General features: G+C 37.2%; 1 protein-coding gene across 3 annotated transcripts in view; it reads left to right on the forward strand.

Annotated features, from left to right (window-relative positions):
- Positions 1 to 878: 878 nt before the first annotated feature.
- The window catches only part of LOC129718558 (PAX-interacting protein 1-like), a 64,879-nt gene continuing 45,949 nt past the window's right edge, over positions 879 to 19,808 (forward strand). The window contains exons 1-2 of one of the 3 annotated variants that reach the window (XM_055669435.1): positions 879 to 1,009; positions 1,599 to 1,717. In XM_055669435.1, the coding sequence (XP_055525410.1) occupies positions 1,700 to 1,717 (18 nt within the window). In that variant the 5' untranslated portion in view covers positions 879 to 1,009; positions 1,599 to 1,699. The remainder of the gene's footprint in view (positions 1,010 to 1,598; positions 1,718 to 19,808) is intronic. The other 2 variants (XM_055669436.1, XM_055669437.1) reach the window with 2 other exon arrangements.

The following is a 19,808-nucleotide window of genomic DNA, read 5'->3' on the forward strand; positions in this document are numbered from 1 at the left end:
AATTGATTGTTGCGATTCCCATTTACTGCTCTCGTTTCAAGGATGGACGGAGTTCCTATTAGTAGCGGTATGTTAAAACGAGTCTATAATTTCCAATTTCCTACTTACCTGGCGATGGAGGTGGCGGTGGTTTCGCACCCTACCGGAAGCCATACCTCGGCGGCGGTATGGCAACAATTTGCGCTCAATTTAGCGCGGTCGATGAACGACGTGATCTTGGCGCAAAAACAAAACAAAACATGGCCCGGCAACAATGACGACGTCGATTCCGTTTGGAGCCATCCGTGATCGTCACGGCTCGCTTGTCAGCTTGCTAGGGGCCCATCGTCGTTATGCTTTCTCCGACCAATTTCGGTCCACCGCGGCCATCAGCCAGGAAGATGATTAGTGACGATGACGAAGGGCCTTTTAGGGGGGCGAACAACAGAAGACAAGTAAAACAAAGGATTTTTTTTTATTTCGGGGGCGTTTGACCTAGAGCGAGCGATCGATCAAAGGAACACACGACCAATTAGTTCTAACGAGGTGAAAGTGGTGAAATTGGTGTCAGCCGAAAGCCTTGTTTTGTTGTTATTGCTACTGTTTGGATGATTACTTTTTGAAATTCTTCCACCGGCTGGTAAAAGGCTCTGGCGCGATTCTCTCCAGCACTCGCTCGATCGCTCTTTACTCAGATTTACTCAGAGCGGTAGTAAACGGTAGCAGAAGTAGTAGTAGCTCACAATTGGTTGTGAGAAAACCGTGCTGAGACCTCTACTGCTGTACGGTGCAATTGTAAATTGTCTGAGCTCTGGGGGGTCTTAAGGTGAGCGGTGCTCAAATCTCGCTGTTTTTCGTGTCGAGAGCGCTGGGCCCAGTAGACCGATCGAGTGCGCGCAGTGGCACTGGAAAAGAGGAGGTTATAAAATACTCAGCAGGATAGATCAAGAAAATCATTTCGTTAAAGAACGTCAACCAGTGCGGATTGTGAACCGTTGGCTCGCGTACGTGTCTGTGTGTGTTTGTGTAGGTTGGTATTGCAAGTGGACGACCCCACGCGCACGACCCTTAGGATTTGTTGATTGTGTGGAATGTGTTTCGGGAAATTTTCGTATTGAAACGCTGCGTGGATACCAGTCGAAAGGCCGTGCCCTGCATCGATCGATCGGGATCAGTGACTAACGACGTGTTCGTACATTGATTTGAGGTGGGCTGCCAGTACAAATAATGTGCCAAGCGAATGGCAGTGTGCTACATGTGTAAGCCAGAAAAGTAGTGTTTCGAAATCGATCGAATGATCGCGCACACTGGCAGCAGCAGGGACGGGATTGGAATACGTTAAGCCAAAGGAATTGAATGGAAACCCCGCTCGATTGGTCGATCGGCAGGCACGCGGTGCAGAAAGCAAAAGTGTTTTCGGGACGAGACAGGCATTCATAATTTGCTCCACTATTTCGTACGGTCGATTATTAATATGATGGATGACGGATTTTGTCCTTCCGGGTTTTCGATTTGAAAGTGAAATTCAGCCGCACCCCCCAAATCTAGTTGGCGGATGCGTTGAAACAGTGTATGTTATTTATAAGTAATATTTTTTTGTTTAATTTTTGTTTTTATAGGATAGAAATTTAGCTAAAAGTTGCGTAAAGTGAAGCTTGTTGTAGTAATTTGTTGCACGAGAAGTGAAAATCTTTCCCCCAAGCGGATACAGGATAACGGAATGCGGTTTCAGAAGACGGTAAGTTACTGTACTTAGAAAGTAGAATCCTAAACTTGCAACTGCACCCTATTGAATGTGTTTCCCCTACTGATCTGACAATAAAGTACGTATAACGGGTGGAAAAACTCGACTCGCCACACGTCTAGGAACCATAATTAAGAAGAACTGTTAATGAGACCGTTCGCAGATAACGACGGCTCTGCGCTTACTGCGTTTTATAAAACCCAACGACTGAAAGGGAAAACTATTGAACTTGACCTTAATCGGGGTGCGGCGCGAAAAGGGAGAAAAGTGAGGAAGTTCGATGGGGACCGGTTACCCGTGGACGGATTGGATGTGCCTTACCATTCATCCATCCATCCATCGGTGATGTGATCGGAATTGCGCAATCGACCGCAGCCCTGTGAATCGCACGGAACGCATCAGCCGCTGAATCGGTTATTTAAAATGAAGCGCGCTCTCTAGTTTTCCTACTTTTCCTCCTCATTGATGCATGTGCATCGTATGTATGTAAATCAAAATCGAATCAGTCTTGCGGTTTTCCGGTGCGCACGGGATGGTTTTTGTTTGGAGAATTTCCAACGGATGGGTTGCCGGTGGGTGCAATTATGGGATTCTGTCCGTTTTTCCCATCCCGGGTTGCGGGCATAATTCTCCGGCTCGGGTAAATCTGATTGTCTCCTCGTATAAGTAGATTTTCGGGCAATTTTCTCGCACGTTACTCGTGATAATTTGATTGGATTGTGGATATGTTTGCTTCATTTTGGTGGAAAGTGATTTGTGTTTGTGATTTTCGACATTTATCAGCCATAAGTTTACCAGTCATAAATTCTGAAATTTTCTCTCTTTATAAAGGTAATTTAACTCCTCTTGCTATCGATAGCAGTACATGAAAATCATAATCTGCCTCTAGAGTTGAACAAAATAAATATATGAGTTTGTCAAGTTAAGACAAGTTTTATTCAAGCGCAGCTATTTTTTTTGAAAAAAAAAAACAATAAGTAAATGCGAAGTTATCGCGATACTAAAAAAAATGTTGTTAGTCTTGCACAAGAAGTTCTTGTTTTAAAGGTATTTTATGAACAAATAACATAAAATCGTCGACAAAAATGGTGAACAAACTGTAATCGACTTTCAAAAAGATAGGCAGGAACACTAATAAAAATCGTGACTGAGAATGCTACCAATTTTTTTGGAAATTCTCAAATATAAATTTTGAAAATGCATGTCGATTTAGCTATTTCAACTGCGGTGATATTCATTTTGGATGTAAATATGTAAACAATATTTTTCATGGTTTTGAGCAGTTTCTGAATGTCGTCATGAGTCTTATAGATAAAAATATAGAGTTTTAAGCGAGTACCTTCTCTAATAGCCGCCTCTTTGATCTTATGAGGGATTTATGGCTGTTTTGTTGTAGTTTAGGAGAACAACGAGAATTATGATCAGTTTTGAAGGATGATTAATCGAAACAGCTTCAGGTTTTACCCGAAAATCTCGAGTATATTTTTCTCGCTTACGGTCAAATATTTGTACAAGAATATTTACTAAAAAAGTGAACTTTTTTGGGAATTCAAACTCCATCTTTTGCTCTATAGACTGTACTCTTAAATGGGAAATCCTGTTGAAAGACAGGACAGGACAGAAAAGACATTCACTAATCAGATTTAATGCCCTGTACAAGATTTACCTAAATCCGGTCAAATTTGCGTCGCCAAATTAAATGTGCTACTTAAACTTTCTCGAAATGCTTAAATTTAAAGACTGGAACGCGCAAAAATTGGTCGACTTCAAATTGGTATATTTCTGTTAAAAATGCATTAAAAAAAACATGAAATGTTGCATTTGGAAGTTGAGTGTATATACAATGGTTGCTAAAATGAATTTTCACCGGTTGCTCTCCAGTTTTCATAATGGCGTCCAAGCAAGAGGAACAGCGTGTCAAAATTTTGCTCGCGCAGCAAGAGAATCCGACGTTCGCACGCCAAACTGGCAAAATTGCTGGATGTGGCCAAATCGACCGTAACATATATTTCAAAACTGTTCGGGGATCGTCTATCGACCGCCAGGAAGCCTAGAAACGGCGGCAATCGTAATTCGGACGTGGCAGCGACGATGAAGAAGGTGGCAGGGAGTTATAAGCGGAATCCTAACCTCTCCATCAAATACGTCACTGGCAAGCTCATTGTCTCCCATACTAATGTGTAGCGAGGCAAGAAACAAGTCGGGTGGTCGACGTTTAAGATGATGAAGGTGGCGAACCCAGATTACGAACAAAACACCTCGGCAAAGCGGTGGTACGGAAAACTGTAATCTGCTTACAAAGTTCGACCGTGGGTGACGAATCTTATGTGAAGTTTGATTTCAAGTAGCTTCCGGGACAGGAATTTTATACTGTACCAGGAAAAGGAAAGGTGGCCTGAATTTCAAAACCATCAAACTATCGAAGTTCCCGAAGAAATACCTCGTCTAGCAGGCCATATGTATGTGTGTTCTAAAAAGCGGCATTTTCATCAGTACGAAACCGTAAATCAAGAGATCTACGTCCAGGAGTGCCTGGAAAATCGGCTAGTACCATTCCTAAAGCAACATAAAAGGCCTGTGCTGTTCTGGTCGGACTTGGCAAGCTGCCACTATGGGAAAAAGGTGTTCGAGTGGTACGATGCGAACAACGTGGTTGTGATACCCTTAGACCACAACCCTTCTAACAGTTCAGATTTCCGCTCTATCGAACAGAATTTAGACTTGGGCAAACGAAACATCAAAAAAACTAATAAATCCATCGAAAACGAGTAGCAGAATAAATCTAGCTGGCGTTTGGCGACGAATAAGGTCGATAAGACCACTGTACAAAATTCAATGAAAGGGGTTAAGCGGATGGCACGGCAGTTTGGATTTGGCAAACTGAACTACTAAAATAAAAATAGAAAGATTTTTGTATTACGAATTTTGACTGAAAGGGACGATTTTTTTGTCGACCAATTTTTGCGCGTTCCAGTCTTTGTTCGAAACCATTGCAAGTGTTTCCAAAATAAAAACGTTTGGCTATTTTTTTAGCTGTAAAGCGGTTTTACAGCAAACAATAGCTTTAAAGGCGTCCATTTCGACTCTACATCAAAACTAAAAACAAAACTACTGTGACAATATACCGTCTAAAAAAACGAAAAAGTCATGAATTTAAAATGAAAATACTTAGATGCCGCTTGAAATCTCGAATTTTACCAATGCTTAAATTGAGAGAATCTATAAAACATTTATAGGGATGGGGAATAATCTTATACTACCGTGGCAAACCGTTAACAGGAACAAAATTTTAAAGGTCTCCAGAGCGCTAACAAATCAGAAACTCGCATAGAACACCATATTCAGAACTTATCAATTTTGGCTGAGCTTTAGATACAATGAATGTTTGAAAAAAAGTAATGAAAATAGGAGTGAAGTGAGACTATAAAATAAGGTGTTTCACGCTTAGGATAGGGAGAGAAATATTCATTGTGATACTGGATGAGGAAAAAACCGGGCATTACTAGGCAAAAAAACTAAATGTTAAACAATTAGAGCGTTAGCAATAAAAGTTGAGCGAAAATTCAACGATTTACCAAGGCACTTACAGCTCGCAACTTAGATATAAAAATATTGTTTGCCATTATTACAACAAATGAATTAAAATGAAAATAATTTGATTTTGCTTTAAAAGTCTAAAAATGATAAAATTCATAACATTCAAGGTTCTAACTTGTACAAAACATGAAATATTGGGATGCGCAAGCAGTTTGAAATTTATAATGCACTCAGTATAAAGTTGCTCATATAAGGTCATATAACTTTGGTGCTGATTGGATCACTCCTCGATCCTTCAGATCTTTTCCTTTATTTGATAGAAATTCGTCAAAAACCCTTTACTGCTTCTAATTATGAAGGTGGTGGATAACATAATAGGTCTATTCGCTGAACACTACCTGAAGAATTCCAACCACAATGGAGTCAGCTATTTCAATAATATGGTGTGAGGTGACGAAACAAAAGTAAATTCAGATAGCTGACATTATGCTAGGCGTACCAGAAAAAGCGAGAAATAGTTTTAGATTCTCTAGATGGTGTTTACCAATACCAATCTTTTTTGCGAATTCTTTCCGATTTAACAACCAATCAGGCGGTTTCGGTTTATTTTAGTCGTCACCTCCTGTTCAAGTTGCATTTTGTTGGCTATTATACATGTAAGGATGTCTTTTCCACCCAATTAAGTATTCAGAGGTCATTACTTGAACTAGTTTATCTACACTACACTCGTGTTTATGATTTCTCCCGGTATTTCAGGGCTTAACCACCTAGTACAGACTTACTGTTTTCAATCACAGAAAGCGGTAAATCAATGATGTCATGATGTATAGTTTACCATACACCTATTATATTTTCCACTAAAGGTTGAGGTTGAAATACAGATGACTTTATAAGTAATGCTTACACCTATTATTTTCTCCACCAGTGTACATAATGTCTAGAAATGAACTGATACATTTTTCCTGAAGAAAGTAAGTGTAGTGTCGCTAGATATGTTGATATTACATTTGAAAAATCAAATTGCGTTTTTTAGCAAACGTGCGTATTTTGATTTTAAATTTAACAATTTCGTCGTATTTCTGAGGAAATTTTTTACATAGAAAATACTTATCACTCAGTGGTATTATGAACAAGACACGAGTTTCAGCATTTTCATGAATTTATTTGCTTCTAATTTTTTTCCTCTTTTACCAATATCTCTGGAACTCTTGTAGTTATGGTCATTGGAATTCAATTGGATGATGCAACTTGAAGGAAATAAGCCAGAAATTCAGATGTCAGTTGCCAAGGGTTGCCAGTTGCTTGGGTATCCATAAAAACTGTTTTTCATGAAAAGCAGCTGGGAATGATCAATAAAAATAGTTGTCAATTGTTGCTCTATGCTTAATGAATAGTAATGTTTTACTGTCTTCAATAAAATATTTTACTAAAATCTATGGTAAAATAAAATAAAATAAAGTAAAATGAAAAATATTTATTCATAAACGAGAAATTATTCTATGGAGCAGTGGTGTCCAACCTGTTTGGCTCCGCGGTCCCCTTTGCGAAGTACAGAGAGCTTCGCGGCCCCTCAAAAAAATTTCAGATACAAATTTGCAACATAAAGTTGCGTTTTTCCGTCTCTTATCCTTCTGCAAGTCTAATTTTTTTTACGTCTTGGTTCAAAATCCGCTTTCACAGAGATATCTAGAAAGAAATTTAAAATACCTGTCAATTTTACCAAGAGCTTAGCGGGCCCTTTCACCGGCCGCAGACCACCGGTTGGGAACCACTGCTTTAGAGAAAGTTTTATCAATAAAAATGAAAACGTTTGTTTAAGTTGGAACTTGAAAATTCAAATGATAAAAAACGACTGTTTGAATATTTAAGCAACTGGCAACATTTCCTGTCAAAATATATATAAATGATTTCTGAATTCATTGGCTGATTACCTTTAATAGCATCGTTCAGAAAGACTATAATCGAAACAGAGATATTAGCGTAATAAGATTACAAATAAGAAGCAAATCAGAGTAAATTTGACTCTCAGGTAGGGGCCTGGCGTGGTTGGTAACGTCTTTGCCAACCACGCTCGACGCCTGGTTCGAATCCCAACGCCGACATAGGTGTCGATGGTTGTGGGGTGGCGTGATTCACTCACAACCAACCTAACTGGTCTAGATTCAATACAAGCTGACACCGGGAGATTTTCTGAGGCGAACAATCTCTGGGATCACGCCTTCCATCGCATGAGAAAGCGAAGCCGTTGACGCCGGTCCGTTAATCAATGGGTCGTGAGTTATGGTTCTGGGTGGAGTCACCTCCTCGGGTGTCGGTAAAAAAAAAACACTAATCACGCAGTGGTTTTATGAGCGAAACATGAGTTTAGAGCTTTGAGGTTTCTCAAGAAATAAAGTCAGATATACTATTAAAAAGCAGAGCCTTGGTGCTACATTCCGATTCAGAACTTGACCTTCTGTTTATTATACACAGACTTCACAGCCAACTGTGTACAGGACAATTGCGGAGCTACGATCCTACTGACACTAATAGTCTCTCCTGAGCCAAGACTCGAACCTACGACAAGTGGGCTTGTTAGGTCAGCATCGTACCTCGAGACCAACTGAAAAGTCTATTATATATATACTATTATTTGCTTTTAATTTTAATTCCTATTTTCTATTATCTCTGGAGCTCCCTTGATTATGGACATTGGAATTCAAAAAGAAGATACAATTTTAATGAAATTATTATTGTTATAATTATTAATATTATTTATTAATTCATCTGACAAGTTATCGTCTTAATGAATTAAAATTCAATTACTAAAGCTCAACAGATATTAAAAAAGTGATAGCAACTTCTGTTTGTAAATATTCGAGGTACATCCAAAATGGAACAGTTGACTAGTTTTGTTGATGGTACGGATTATTCTGGAGATTGATACAAAATATCCAAAAACAGAGCGATCGAACGACGTTGAAAACATTTCATCCAGTGATCTGCGTTGAATTCGACCAGGAGCATTATCCTGGGTTTCTCCAAAATGACCATTGCCTCCTGAATCTTTTTTCTACGTTCCATAGTAGCAATTTCCAACAGATTACAACGGTGTTCATATGAAGGAAGATTCAGCCTGTCTGTGCGAAACGAACAAAACGTCTTTGCAGCCACACGATCCTATCAACCTAAGTTGTTTGGTATGGCGCCTCCACTACAGTTGACGATTCCAGAATCGATCTTACTAATGCCGAATATAACAATACCAGACAATGAACATTAGTGAAATCTCTAGACACCTTTATAACAAATTCTAGCTGACGACTTAATTTTTCATCAAGTAGTATCTCAAGGTCATTAATTCCATTGACACGAGCTAGAGGTGTACGTCCGATTATATAAGTAGCTTTCATGGGATTACGATGAAATGAAATTACAGCACCTTTCTGGACACTGATAGTCATTAGGTTTTCTGACACCAATCTTTGAAAATATCCAACAGCTTGCAGCTTTTACCATAAACCATAAAAATGTTCAATTCATAAGCATAGAACAGCATACAGCCTCTTCCAAGACGAGCTGCGACATCATTTACAAACAAAACGGAAAAGAGCGGTCCAAGACTACTCCCTTGTGGAACGCCAGTTGTGTTCGTGTATTGTCGATTAGGTACGATTGCAACCATTTATTCATGTCTTCGAAAAGACCCATTCTAGTTAGTTTGTGAAATAACATTCGATGGTTAATTTTATCAAATGCAAGTCAAGTCTATGTAGACAGCATCCACCTGTTTTTCGTTTCCAATATGAGCGATATAGTCCGAAGTGAAACAAACCAAGTTAGTTGTCACAGAACGACCAGGATAAAAACCGCGTTGATCAGGAAAGATGATGCCTTGTGTGTTAAAAAGCCGGTGATCACTGAGAATCATTTCAAATAATTTAGGGCAGGCGCTTTGTGATGTTATACCACGATAGTGTAGCGCAGAGATATTTGTCTTTTTCCAAAGAGCTGGGAATTTGCCTTGTTGTAAAGACCAATTAAATATTTTTGCTAGTGGATTGGAAAGTTCTCCCATGTATTTTTTTAAAACGATAACAGGGATATCATCAGGTCCTGGAGCGTTTCCTCGGTTATTTCTGAAACGTCAGCCGAAATTATGTGTATTGGGATAACGAAAGCGGCGAGTACAGCTTGATCAGTAGTAGCAGCAGTTGTAATAAAAACAGTAGGAAAATGATCAGCAAATAATTCACATTTAATCAATGGGTAAGGAATTCAGGAACTATATAAATGTTAACCAGAGGTGTCGCTAGTTACTTTGAAATAAAAAACCGTTTTCCATCATGAACAGCTATCTATAAAAACAGTTGTTAGTTGTTGGTTTTTGCTTATTCATTAATGATGCTTTATTTTTCTTCAATACAATATCTTATTACAATCTGTCGCATCTGTCTGTTCGGGTCTTTGTCTCCTCGCCCATTTCGAAGATTTCTCCACCTACCACCACCTCAGCACCAACACCACTAGTACTCCCACGTTCTCTATTAGCTACCAAAGCTGATGATGAGCCCCAACCTCACCGCTTCTCTCCTGAAGGGCCACAGCTCTACGATTTTATCCTGATTGTATCGATATCACCCGCAAAACCATGAGATATTTCTATCCACGTTGGCTCTCCGTACTGCAGCTTCTAAGGCAATGTTGAGCAGCAGCTTTTAAAGCGCGCCAGTTGCTTTAGAGATGTTTTCTATCATTCTCAGCCACAGCTTATTTCGCTTGACTGAGTCGAACGCCGCTTTGAGATCCACAAACAGATGCTTGCATTCTCTTGATTCACCTAGAATCTGTCGATCCCTCTCGAAGACCAGTCTGCTATTCAACGACAATAGCTTCCGCCAACCGTCTCAGTCTCAAGAACAATATACGGAAGATCACTTTGTACATAGAATGAAGCAACGCGATGCCTTTTTGTAGTCATAATCAAAGAAAAAACAGGGTTTTTGGCAAAAAGTAACACTTTTATAAAAAATAAAGGGTCCAACGAAGCGTTTCAATCGACAGCAAAGTTGTGATTTTTTGTGGAGTTTAAGCCAAATCTTCGCATCTCTTCCTTCTCCAGGTGCGTTTTCTTAAACCACCCATGTTCCTGTACTCGACGCTTGCGTTGCTTGGACTATCACACGGAAACAAATCGACACGTCATGTTAAAGTGTTTTACACTTAAATTTGCACTACTGGATGAAGCACGTAAGATTCATGTGCAAAACACTGCAGATTCATCTGTCGCCTATCGCCGCATTTGAAACAGAAAAACACTTTCGATTCGTTTGCTATCACATTGCAATACAATGATTGTATCTTGAATCTGAAATAAACTTCTGTTTCATTTGAAAAGGATTTTCTTTCGGTTTTTGAATGATAATAATGTGAAATGCGAATAATTTTATGGAATGTTTGTTTATTGATTAGATAGAAAATCAAATTTATTATAACCAAACTTTTCAGAAACGCATAATTACAAGATGTAAACAGTCAAAAAAACAGAAAGAGTGAGTTATTTAACAGTAGTACAAGATAAGAACTTTACTTTCACTCGTTATATTTGCATCTTGCAGTTAGGCCTTTTGAAAAGTGCGTGGTACAAGTATAGGTTTTATAATTGTTAAATATAATTCTATAACCTAAAATGGATCTATGAACCTTATGCATATAAATTTCACGACAAATCAAACTAGATTGTAACAATTGATGATAGACTAGTTTAGCGTAGGTTACATGTATAAATATATTGCACTGAAAGCACGAAGTTGCACAAGTTAATTCATTATTACTGTGGTTGTTCACAATTTGCAGTGGCACGATTGAGTGGATTAGGCATGATAGACAATCGGCTAGAAACGTACACCTACATTAATGAATGCGAAGTAGTTTCGGCTTTCGATCGAACGCAACGGTATCCTTGAGTACGTCATCAAAATCAAACTCCATCGAATCTGACTCGATTGAAAGTTTGATTTGAAGTAAATGTTCCACATATAGAACATATAAAAAAATATTACTCACGTAGATCACAGATATATTTCCGGTAGAATTGCTTTGATTTTGCCTTGACACAACGTTATCTCTAACAGGCTGAGCATCAGGTACCAACAACTCCTAAAATATCACAAAATATTAATTAAATCAATGTTTGAATTTCTGAAATTAAATTTTACCTCTTGCGTAAATTCCCAATCCTGCAGAATTGAGCTCGCACAGGCTGGTGAATCCAAAGTGGAATTGTCCCTGTCCAAATTTTCTCGCGAAGCCAGAGGTAAATCCTCATCGGGCTGTAAACAAAACATATTATTAGCAATATTTTTGTTTTAAAACTTTAGGTATACCTCTATCGAAATTATCGTTTCGTTGCCCTCTTGCTGAACAAGCGTCACCAAGCTAGATTTGATTAGAAGTTGTAAAATTGCCGTTGGATCGCCTTCATTTACTTCCGAATCTAAAAAAACGATTTGATTCAATTATAATAAAAAAAAAACATTTAGGTATGTACTCACTTTGTAAAAACTTTCGTATATAATCCGGGAATCCAGCAACATCTACAATAGAACGCGACCCGCTGCTGTGTTTACTCGCCATTTTTTCTTCGTTCAATACAGCTGCCACTTGACTTACAAAAACCAAACAGATGACTCGAATGTGTTTGGCACATGAAAATCACTACAATGAAACCTTAGGGCATATTCAAGTGTATTCCACTTGAAAGAGATGTGCAAATATTACGTAATTCATGAGTGCTTCAAAAATTTTAGAGCATGTGCAGCATCACTTTAATTGATAGTGATTTTCTATTTATTTTCATAAAATAACTTTATCCAATCCGTGTGCAGCGCTATTTTGAAATCTATGTGTCGAATCTCTTGGATAAATCGTGCCGATTCATATCAGTGCAGTGTGAGCCTAGGCATTGGCGTAACTAAGGAAAAATCCTAGGGGGGCTGATTTTTTATGCAAAAATGGCATAGCAAGTTTTTTTTACTTTTTGTATTTCTCGTGGGATCCGACTTCGGCACTGCAGCAGTAACTGGAGGAAGTCGACAAAAAATTAGCGAATTTCTGCCATACTGTTTTCTTTCTTTTTCATTCCACTTAAGGTTTAAGGTATTGATAGAAGGTTTTGTATATCCTTTTTTGGAAACACCTACCGACCAGCCTACAGAGATTTTTTCCGCGTGCTTCGGTTCCTAGAGTAAAGCTACCGTTTAGGGCCCTGATGCACGTTCATGCTCTAAAAAGGTTTCTAAAAATTCATAAGGTGCAAGTATTTGTAAAAATTACATTCAATTGTTTCGGTCCTTTTTATGAAACATTTGGAAAATTGTTTATTTACACAGAATAATCGTTGTCAATCACCAGTTGAGTCAAACTTTTTTTAACGTGAAACAAAAAAAGCGATTCATAACTGAAGGGGGGGGGGGGGTATATTTTGTTTTGTTATCAACTTTAAACAAAATATATTTATTTTAAAAGGTTAAAAATAAGATGTAATAAATTGAAACAAAAACCGAACGGGAATTGAACTTAAAGACATTTTTGAGTAACTATAAGACCTGAACTACGAAATCAATCGCTGTTTATTGCTTCGTTTAAAGTGTCAAGGACTAGACAGAGCAAAAACATGATTGATATTTGAACAAAAGCTTCTCAAATTACTTTGAGTTCTTTTAAGTTCTGCGTAAGACAACAAAAAAAACTTCTGCTTAAAGGTCAAGTTAGTCATTTTTCTCATTTATGAATTTATTTTCCAACAATCCTAGATCATTAATCCTTCGTAGATTATCAGATCGGTTGAAACCGAACACTAAAGAGAAACCGGTCCGTGCAATCACCTTTCGATTGTGCATCAATTTCCCAAATGAGGCACCACAAACGCAATAGAGATAGCCTCTCGTGATTGATTCCGGCCTTTTCGGGCCGCCGCCGGACAAACTTGAAACGGAACGACGATGATTGATGGTTGAACTGTTTAATTAGGTGACCCTGACCGCCTAAGGGCCGCCCGGTAGCGATTCGCTTCGGTGCGCATCCACTTTTTGGGGGCTTAAGAGATGCTAGCCTGCGGGGCTTTGCTCTGCAGCGGATCGAGCGTTGACCTTCCCGGCGGCGATATGGACACCGATCGGTGTTAACAAAATTGGATCAATGCTTTTTTTGTCTTCGAATGTCAACATCTGTGCTTCACCAAAATTAAATGATAAATGACTACCTTGAAGGTGCCACAGAGTGACGGGCTTACTCAGAGATAAATGTCATTTGAACTGAAATGAAATGAATTTCAGCTCAAAACCGACTGAACCTGACGGCCGTCAGGGGGCTAATTTTCCATGACTTACGTAATCCACTGATTACGAACGTAACAAGCGCTGGTTAGGAAATTTCACCCAACATTGAATAATCGGATTTTCTCCAGATTTCTTCACATATTCGAGCCCACACACAAAAACCCGGCAAACAAACAATGAGTCGACCCATAAATTTCCTCCTATTTGGCAGGTTCAAAACAATAAACCGTACTTCTGTGCCGGTTGTTGTTCGGGGCTAATTCCGCCCAACAACAGTGGGAAAAAACTGTACTGCTCAACGTGTGTGTATGTGGGAAAGATGGCCTTTCATTGATCCAGAGACCGCAAACAAAGCGAAAGAGATGGCGCTGTATACTTTGAACTGGCACAAAGCCAGCGCAAAATTCTCCAACATTTTATGATGAATATAACCGTCGCTTACTGCTGCTGTACACCCTCGATTCCTCTCCTCTGGTTCTTGGTTGCCAACACTGATCATGTTAGCAGTTGCTTTACACCGGGGAAAAACTGACATAACCAAGCAGGCACTGTTTTCGCTCTCTATCTTCCACCAACTGGTTTACTCCAGCCAAGTTAGTATTTCCTTCTCCAGCTGCAAACACGTCATGATCTGGACTTGCCCCTTGTCCCCAATCTCCCTCCCGGCACGAGGTTTTCTGTAGGTCGTGTAAGCTATTACCATTAAAGATACATTTTTCTCCGGTTCATTATTATTACCGAGTGGTTTTTTTCTCTCTCTGCCGTACGAGCAATTGCTGCTTGTGCAGTCTGTAGTTGTCGATTATAAAATCGCGCTGCCGCTTTGCGGCCCGGTACCGAGAGACACTTTCGTTTTCCTTCGATTCGATACGCTCCGTGTCGGTCGGGTGTCAGCTGAGCCACCAATCGACCACCGTTCAGTGCAGGAACCTGGCCGTCTCGAATTGTTGCCACAAAACCGGGCAACAGCTTGAGACCCGGGTCGAACTTCTAGGTCAGTGGAGGTCTTTTGGGCTTCTGACGCCTCCTCCTAGCACAAAGAAAAAAAAAAACACAATAAACTGTACACAGAATTGAAATTCGACTTGTGTGTCTTCTCAACAGAACCTCCCCCTAGGAGGGAAGGTGTCTATTATGTTGTTACCAGCACCTTTGATACCGCAGCAAACCATCTGGCTGGAAAACAACTTCTACACGTTCTTGACTGTAAGCTCCACAGACAGACTGGACTGAGGTATGGAAAGCTGTTATTTGTACACCGATTTGCCAGCGGGCTGATATCGGTTTTGCTAAATTATAGGCTAGAATTTTTACTGCCTCGCAGTTGGCTTGGCGTGTCGAAGACAATAACTTTGAAACCGAAATTGAGGTATTTTTACCGCTTGATGACACGGAACTGCGGTGTTAGATTTTTTAAAAGGTTCTACATTCCATTTTTATTGATGGCAATAAAAAGAACAATCAAAGCAAAAATTCGCAAGGTTATGATTTAAAATCGAACATTTTTTGTCACTTCAGAGGCTTCTATTATTATCAAATTTGTTCTTTTTGAAACAGTTCAAACTGCTTTAATATATTTTTATATTTTTTTCATTCAATTCTTCATGATTCTCCATAATTTAGAAACTCAAAATTGGACCATTTTTTCTGGTTCTTTTGTTTAGTCTTCTTTTGATTGTCCTTATTTTTATCTGATAATTGTGATCTGCATGATCAATCAATTCATTTCTTTTTGTTACATATTTTTGCATTCGTTTTCTTGTCGCCTTTGATAAGTTTATTTTGTTTTTATTTTTATTCTGCCATTTTTTTCCTTGATCTGACGTAACATTAGTAATTTTATAAGTCTTTTTCATGTCCTCGTGCTCATCTGTCCGTTTTTTATGTGGTCTCAAGTGTTTTTTTTTCCTGTATGAACTTATCACTGCGACCAGAAACCTTTTTCGTGTTTTATCGCCCGGTTATCTGCTGTATTCCGCACTTCTATTTTTAGCAAGAGACGAATTTCGTGCCAACTCGACGTAGGGTGTTTTTCCAAATGATGTTTTTAGATAGGCGATTGAATCCTCTAAAACTCTTATGCACATTTTAAAATGGGTACTCTTGAGAAAAAACACGAAATTTTTCTTGTCCAGTATTTTTCACGTTTTTTGCTCCTGAACGCTTTTGTGCCACATCGGTGTACGGTAATGACAAGAGTTAGAGGAAAGGTGTCAAAGGATGACTTTTAATAAAAAAATGTCTGAAATTTTATTTATAAGGGTTTTGCAATAACCTAATTTCTTTCTTTCTTCTCTTTCTCTCTCTCTCTTTTTCTTTTTCTCTCTTTCTTTCTCTCTCTCTCGACCTTTTTATCTAGATCTCTTGATTCCTATCTCTATCTCTATCTCTATCTCTATCTCTATCTCTATTTCTATCTCTATCTCTATCTCTATCTCTATCTCTATCTCTATCTCTATCTCTATCTCTATCTCTATCTCTATCTCTATCTCTATCTCTATCTCTATCTCTATCTCTATCTCTATCTCTATCTCTATCTCTATCTCTATCTCTATCTCTATCTCTATCTCTATCTCTATCTCTATCTCTATCTCTATCTCTATCTCTATCTCTATCTCTATCTCTATCTCTATCTCTATCTCTATCTCTATCTCTATCTCTATCTCTATCTCTATCTCTATCTCTATATCTATCTCTTTCTCTATCTCTATCTCTATCTCTATCTTTTTTTTTATTTTTATTTATTTTATTTTTATTTTTTATTTTATTTTATTTTTTTTATTTTATTTTATTTTTTTTTTGTTCACCAGTTTGTTTCTTTCTTTTGTCCTTCTCTTTGTTCGTGATTTTCATGACGTTTTGTTTTAAATTCACTAGTCTTTTTGCTCTTTTGCTTTTTTCTTAGTCATTCTTTTTTTTTTAATTACGCTCATGTTATCACGTACAAAGCAGTCTAATTTTTTTTCGTTCTCGTTTATACTTTTTTCCTAGTTTTTATTTTATATGTCCTTTTGTTGTTTATAGTATTGAACAATTTAACGAAGGAATATCTGAAGAGTTTAAAATTCTTTTTCCTTCTACTTTTAACGCTCATTATTTTTTTTCTTATTTTGATTCTATTGATATGTAATTCATTTGTGATTTTTTTTACGTTCTGTTTCCTCTTTATTTCTATTGTGTTTCTTTCGTCTTACGGTTATAACATGTAGAAATTTTAGAATGCGGAGTTCGTGCTATCAATTTTAAAGTATAAAATACAGACAAATAAAAATTACTTATTATTTTCTACTCTCTTTTTCTTTGTATCCATTACTTTCTTTCTCGTTTTTCGGGTAAGTTGTCTTTTGAAATATCATTTAGTTATTTTGTTTCATTTTTAGATTTTTTTTGTAAAGACAACATGGGGGTATTTCCTTTTCTTTCTTTTAAACAGTTTTTTTTTCATATTGCATATGTTGTTTGTTCTCCTATTTACTAGTAATTCTTCTCTGCCGTTTTGAGCTTCTATTTGCTTTATTTTTCTATATTTTGAGTATACAATTTACCTTCATTTTTTCTTGTCTGTTTCGATTTTTTATCCTGCATAGTTCTCTTCATTTTTAACTTTTTTTTTATTTAACTGTTTCAGTTTCTGATTACTTCACCATATTTATGACTAATCTTTTTTTTACTTCTATTTAACTCTCCTGTTTTCTAGTACATGTAAAATATTGTTATGTTTTCTTTTTCAAGAGGCCCTATGTTTTGTTTTTGAATGTGCCGTAGTTGTAACCGTAGTTTTGATTGAAATGAGTTTTTTAAATTTTTTATTTTCTCTCTTGATTTTTTTCCTTTTATCTTTTATTATTATCACATTATATTATCTGGACTGAACAAGTGTAATATTTCAAGTATAGGTTAATTAATATGTTATATAATTTATGTGTATAATGTTTATGTTTAATATTTTGATTGAGTGTCACAGAACAATTTAAAAACCTAAAAATTTAAAGCTATTAAATTCTAGCACTCAACGTTTCGTTTCTTGTTAATTTACAGGGTTTTTTTCTCCTCTGATAAGTGGATGTCATTTACTTGTATTTTATTGTTTATTATCGCTATTCTTTACATATAAATTTTATTACACTATATTATGTAGGATCTTTTAATCTACTTTTTTACTACTATAATAATTCTCTCCTAATATATTAATTTTATTGCTTGCTCCTTTCTGTGCATATTCTCGTTTCTACCCAAAATGTCGACGCACTTGCTCAAAGAGAGCAGTGAATCGTGTATATCTCTGTAGTTTACAAAAATAACACCGCGTTGTAATCTGAAATATCCCTCCAGGGAAACAATAAACTGATGTGAGCTTTCTCACACGAAAGGATACACAACAACACACGCTCAATATCGACACACTAGGGCTCACTACAGCGCTTTTTCTGTGTGTCTCTTAAACATTTATCAAAATAGGGGAGCATCTGGGTGGGAGAGTAGATTGCGTCGCTTGTTTTGCATCTCGAAACTGAAAAAATAAACACATCTAGTCGCGTACCGCGGTGTACTTCTGTGTATTCTCACTAGAGTGATTTACCACTCTTGTTTTGCTCAGCTGTGGTGTAAGCAGCAAGTGTATCAATTTTTCTGCGAGCGGCAGACACACAGCACAAAGCAGGAGAAAGAAGTGTGACGCAAAAAAATAGTTACACGCAGTGCTCATGGTGGGCAAGAAGTGATCAGCGAATATTCACTTTGCTCTTTTCACATGTTGAGGAAAATACCAAGCCTGCTGTTTTGGTTTCGCTCCCAGTTTCATCTATTTTAAAGTTGACTCTTTTGTAGGTATTTTATTCATTCGACTCCTATCATTTTTTATCTATGGTATGGTATCCTTCCGAATTTCGTTTTTTTTATTGCACTTTTTATCGCAGATATTAACCATTTGGATTTCTTCTATTTTTGTCTGTTTTCCATTATCATAACCATGAAGTCAAAAACGTGATTTTCACAGTTTTAACTAACCTTTACAATTTTGTTTCTTATTTTTTTGCTTTTCATTTTCTACTGCTTTCTTGTATGCAGTTTTAATAATATACTTTTAAAAACCTACAAATTGTCAAAATGTTTTGAATGTTCTTTTAACTACTTTATTTATTAAAAAGTCCTAAATAGGTGCCTACAAAAATCTTGTTTTTTTTCACGTAGTTTCCTCGTTCTATTCATTATATTTTTATTGTCAATTTTTGTAACATGTTTTGTCTTTCTTGTTTTAGCTTGAGCTTCTACTTTTGATACGTTTTTGTGATTAATCGCTTTTCGTTTTTCTTTTTCTATTAAAATTTTATTTATTTTTTTATTTTGATTAATTTCTTTTTGTTACGCTCAAGTGTTTTTTTGTAGCTTGTTCATATCACTTTCATTGTTTCAATTAATTTATTACCTTTCACATCATTTTCTCAATCATTTTAAAATTAGGTTTTAGTTTATATATCTCCTCGGCAAAAAAATGTATAGATATGTCTAGATTTTTTTTTTAGAAATGAAGTATGCAAAGTTGCGTAACTTGGTAATGCTTATACACCCACGAAGTTTTATTCGCTTTTGAGAGGGTGCTGCCAACATCTGGTCGAGTTGGCGTGAAATCCGTCAATATCACTATTGAGAGTGAGTGACACGCTTGTTTTACTATCCGTGCTTATGTGCATGCTTTTATCCTTCTCTGCTATACCGCCCCTTTGATCATTCTCACAATATTATCACCAATTATAATTCCCAGAAGTGTTTTAAACAAAATGTATCTGGTCAGTTTGATTGTAAAAGGGTCTTTTTTTCTGTCAAGAGAGAGGCCTCAAGATATAGTAGTTTTCAACACGAAGGAAGGAAATATGATGGGAAGTCCCAGAACTAACCCATGCTTGAATCCGTGACAAAAAAGGTCAGGATTCTACTTAAGGTACAAGTTGAGAATTGCTTATTAGGACTTGAATAGAAACTTTAAGTCTTAAAGTTTTTGAATAAGTGAAGATTTGAGATGACCGGAATGACCATTATGGTTAAAAAGTCGTTAATATAAATAAACAAACTTAAGATTAGCTTAGGGTAAGTTTGTAATTAGCTGCAATACAGCAACTTCTGGACGCAACTATACGAACATCACCACAGCCATAAGTGCTCAAACATATTGGAAAATAAATTAAATTTTAATTCACAAATCAATTGACTTTGAAAGTGCAGAAAAGTATGAC

This window comes from Wyeomyia smithii, chromosome 1, assembly GCF_029784165.1.
Source record: "Wyeomyia smithii strain HCP4-BCI-WySm-NY-G18 chromosome 1, ASM2978416v1, whole genome shotgun sequence".
Classification (NCBI taxonomy): domain Eukaryota; kingdom Metazoa; phylum Arthropoda; class Insecta; order Diptera; family Culicidae; genus Wyeomyia; species Wyeomyia smithii.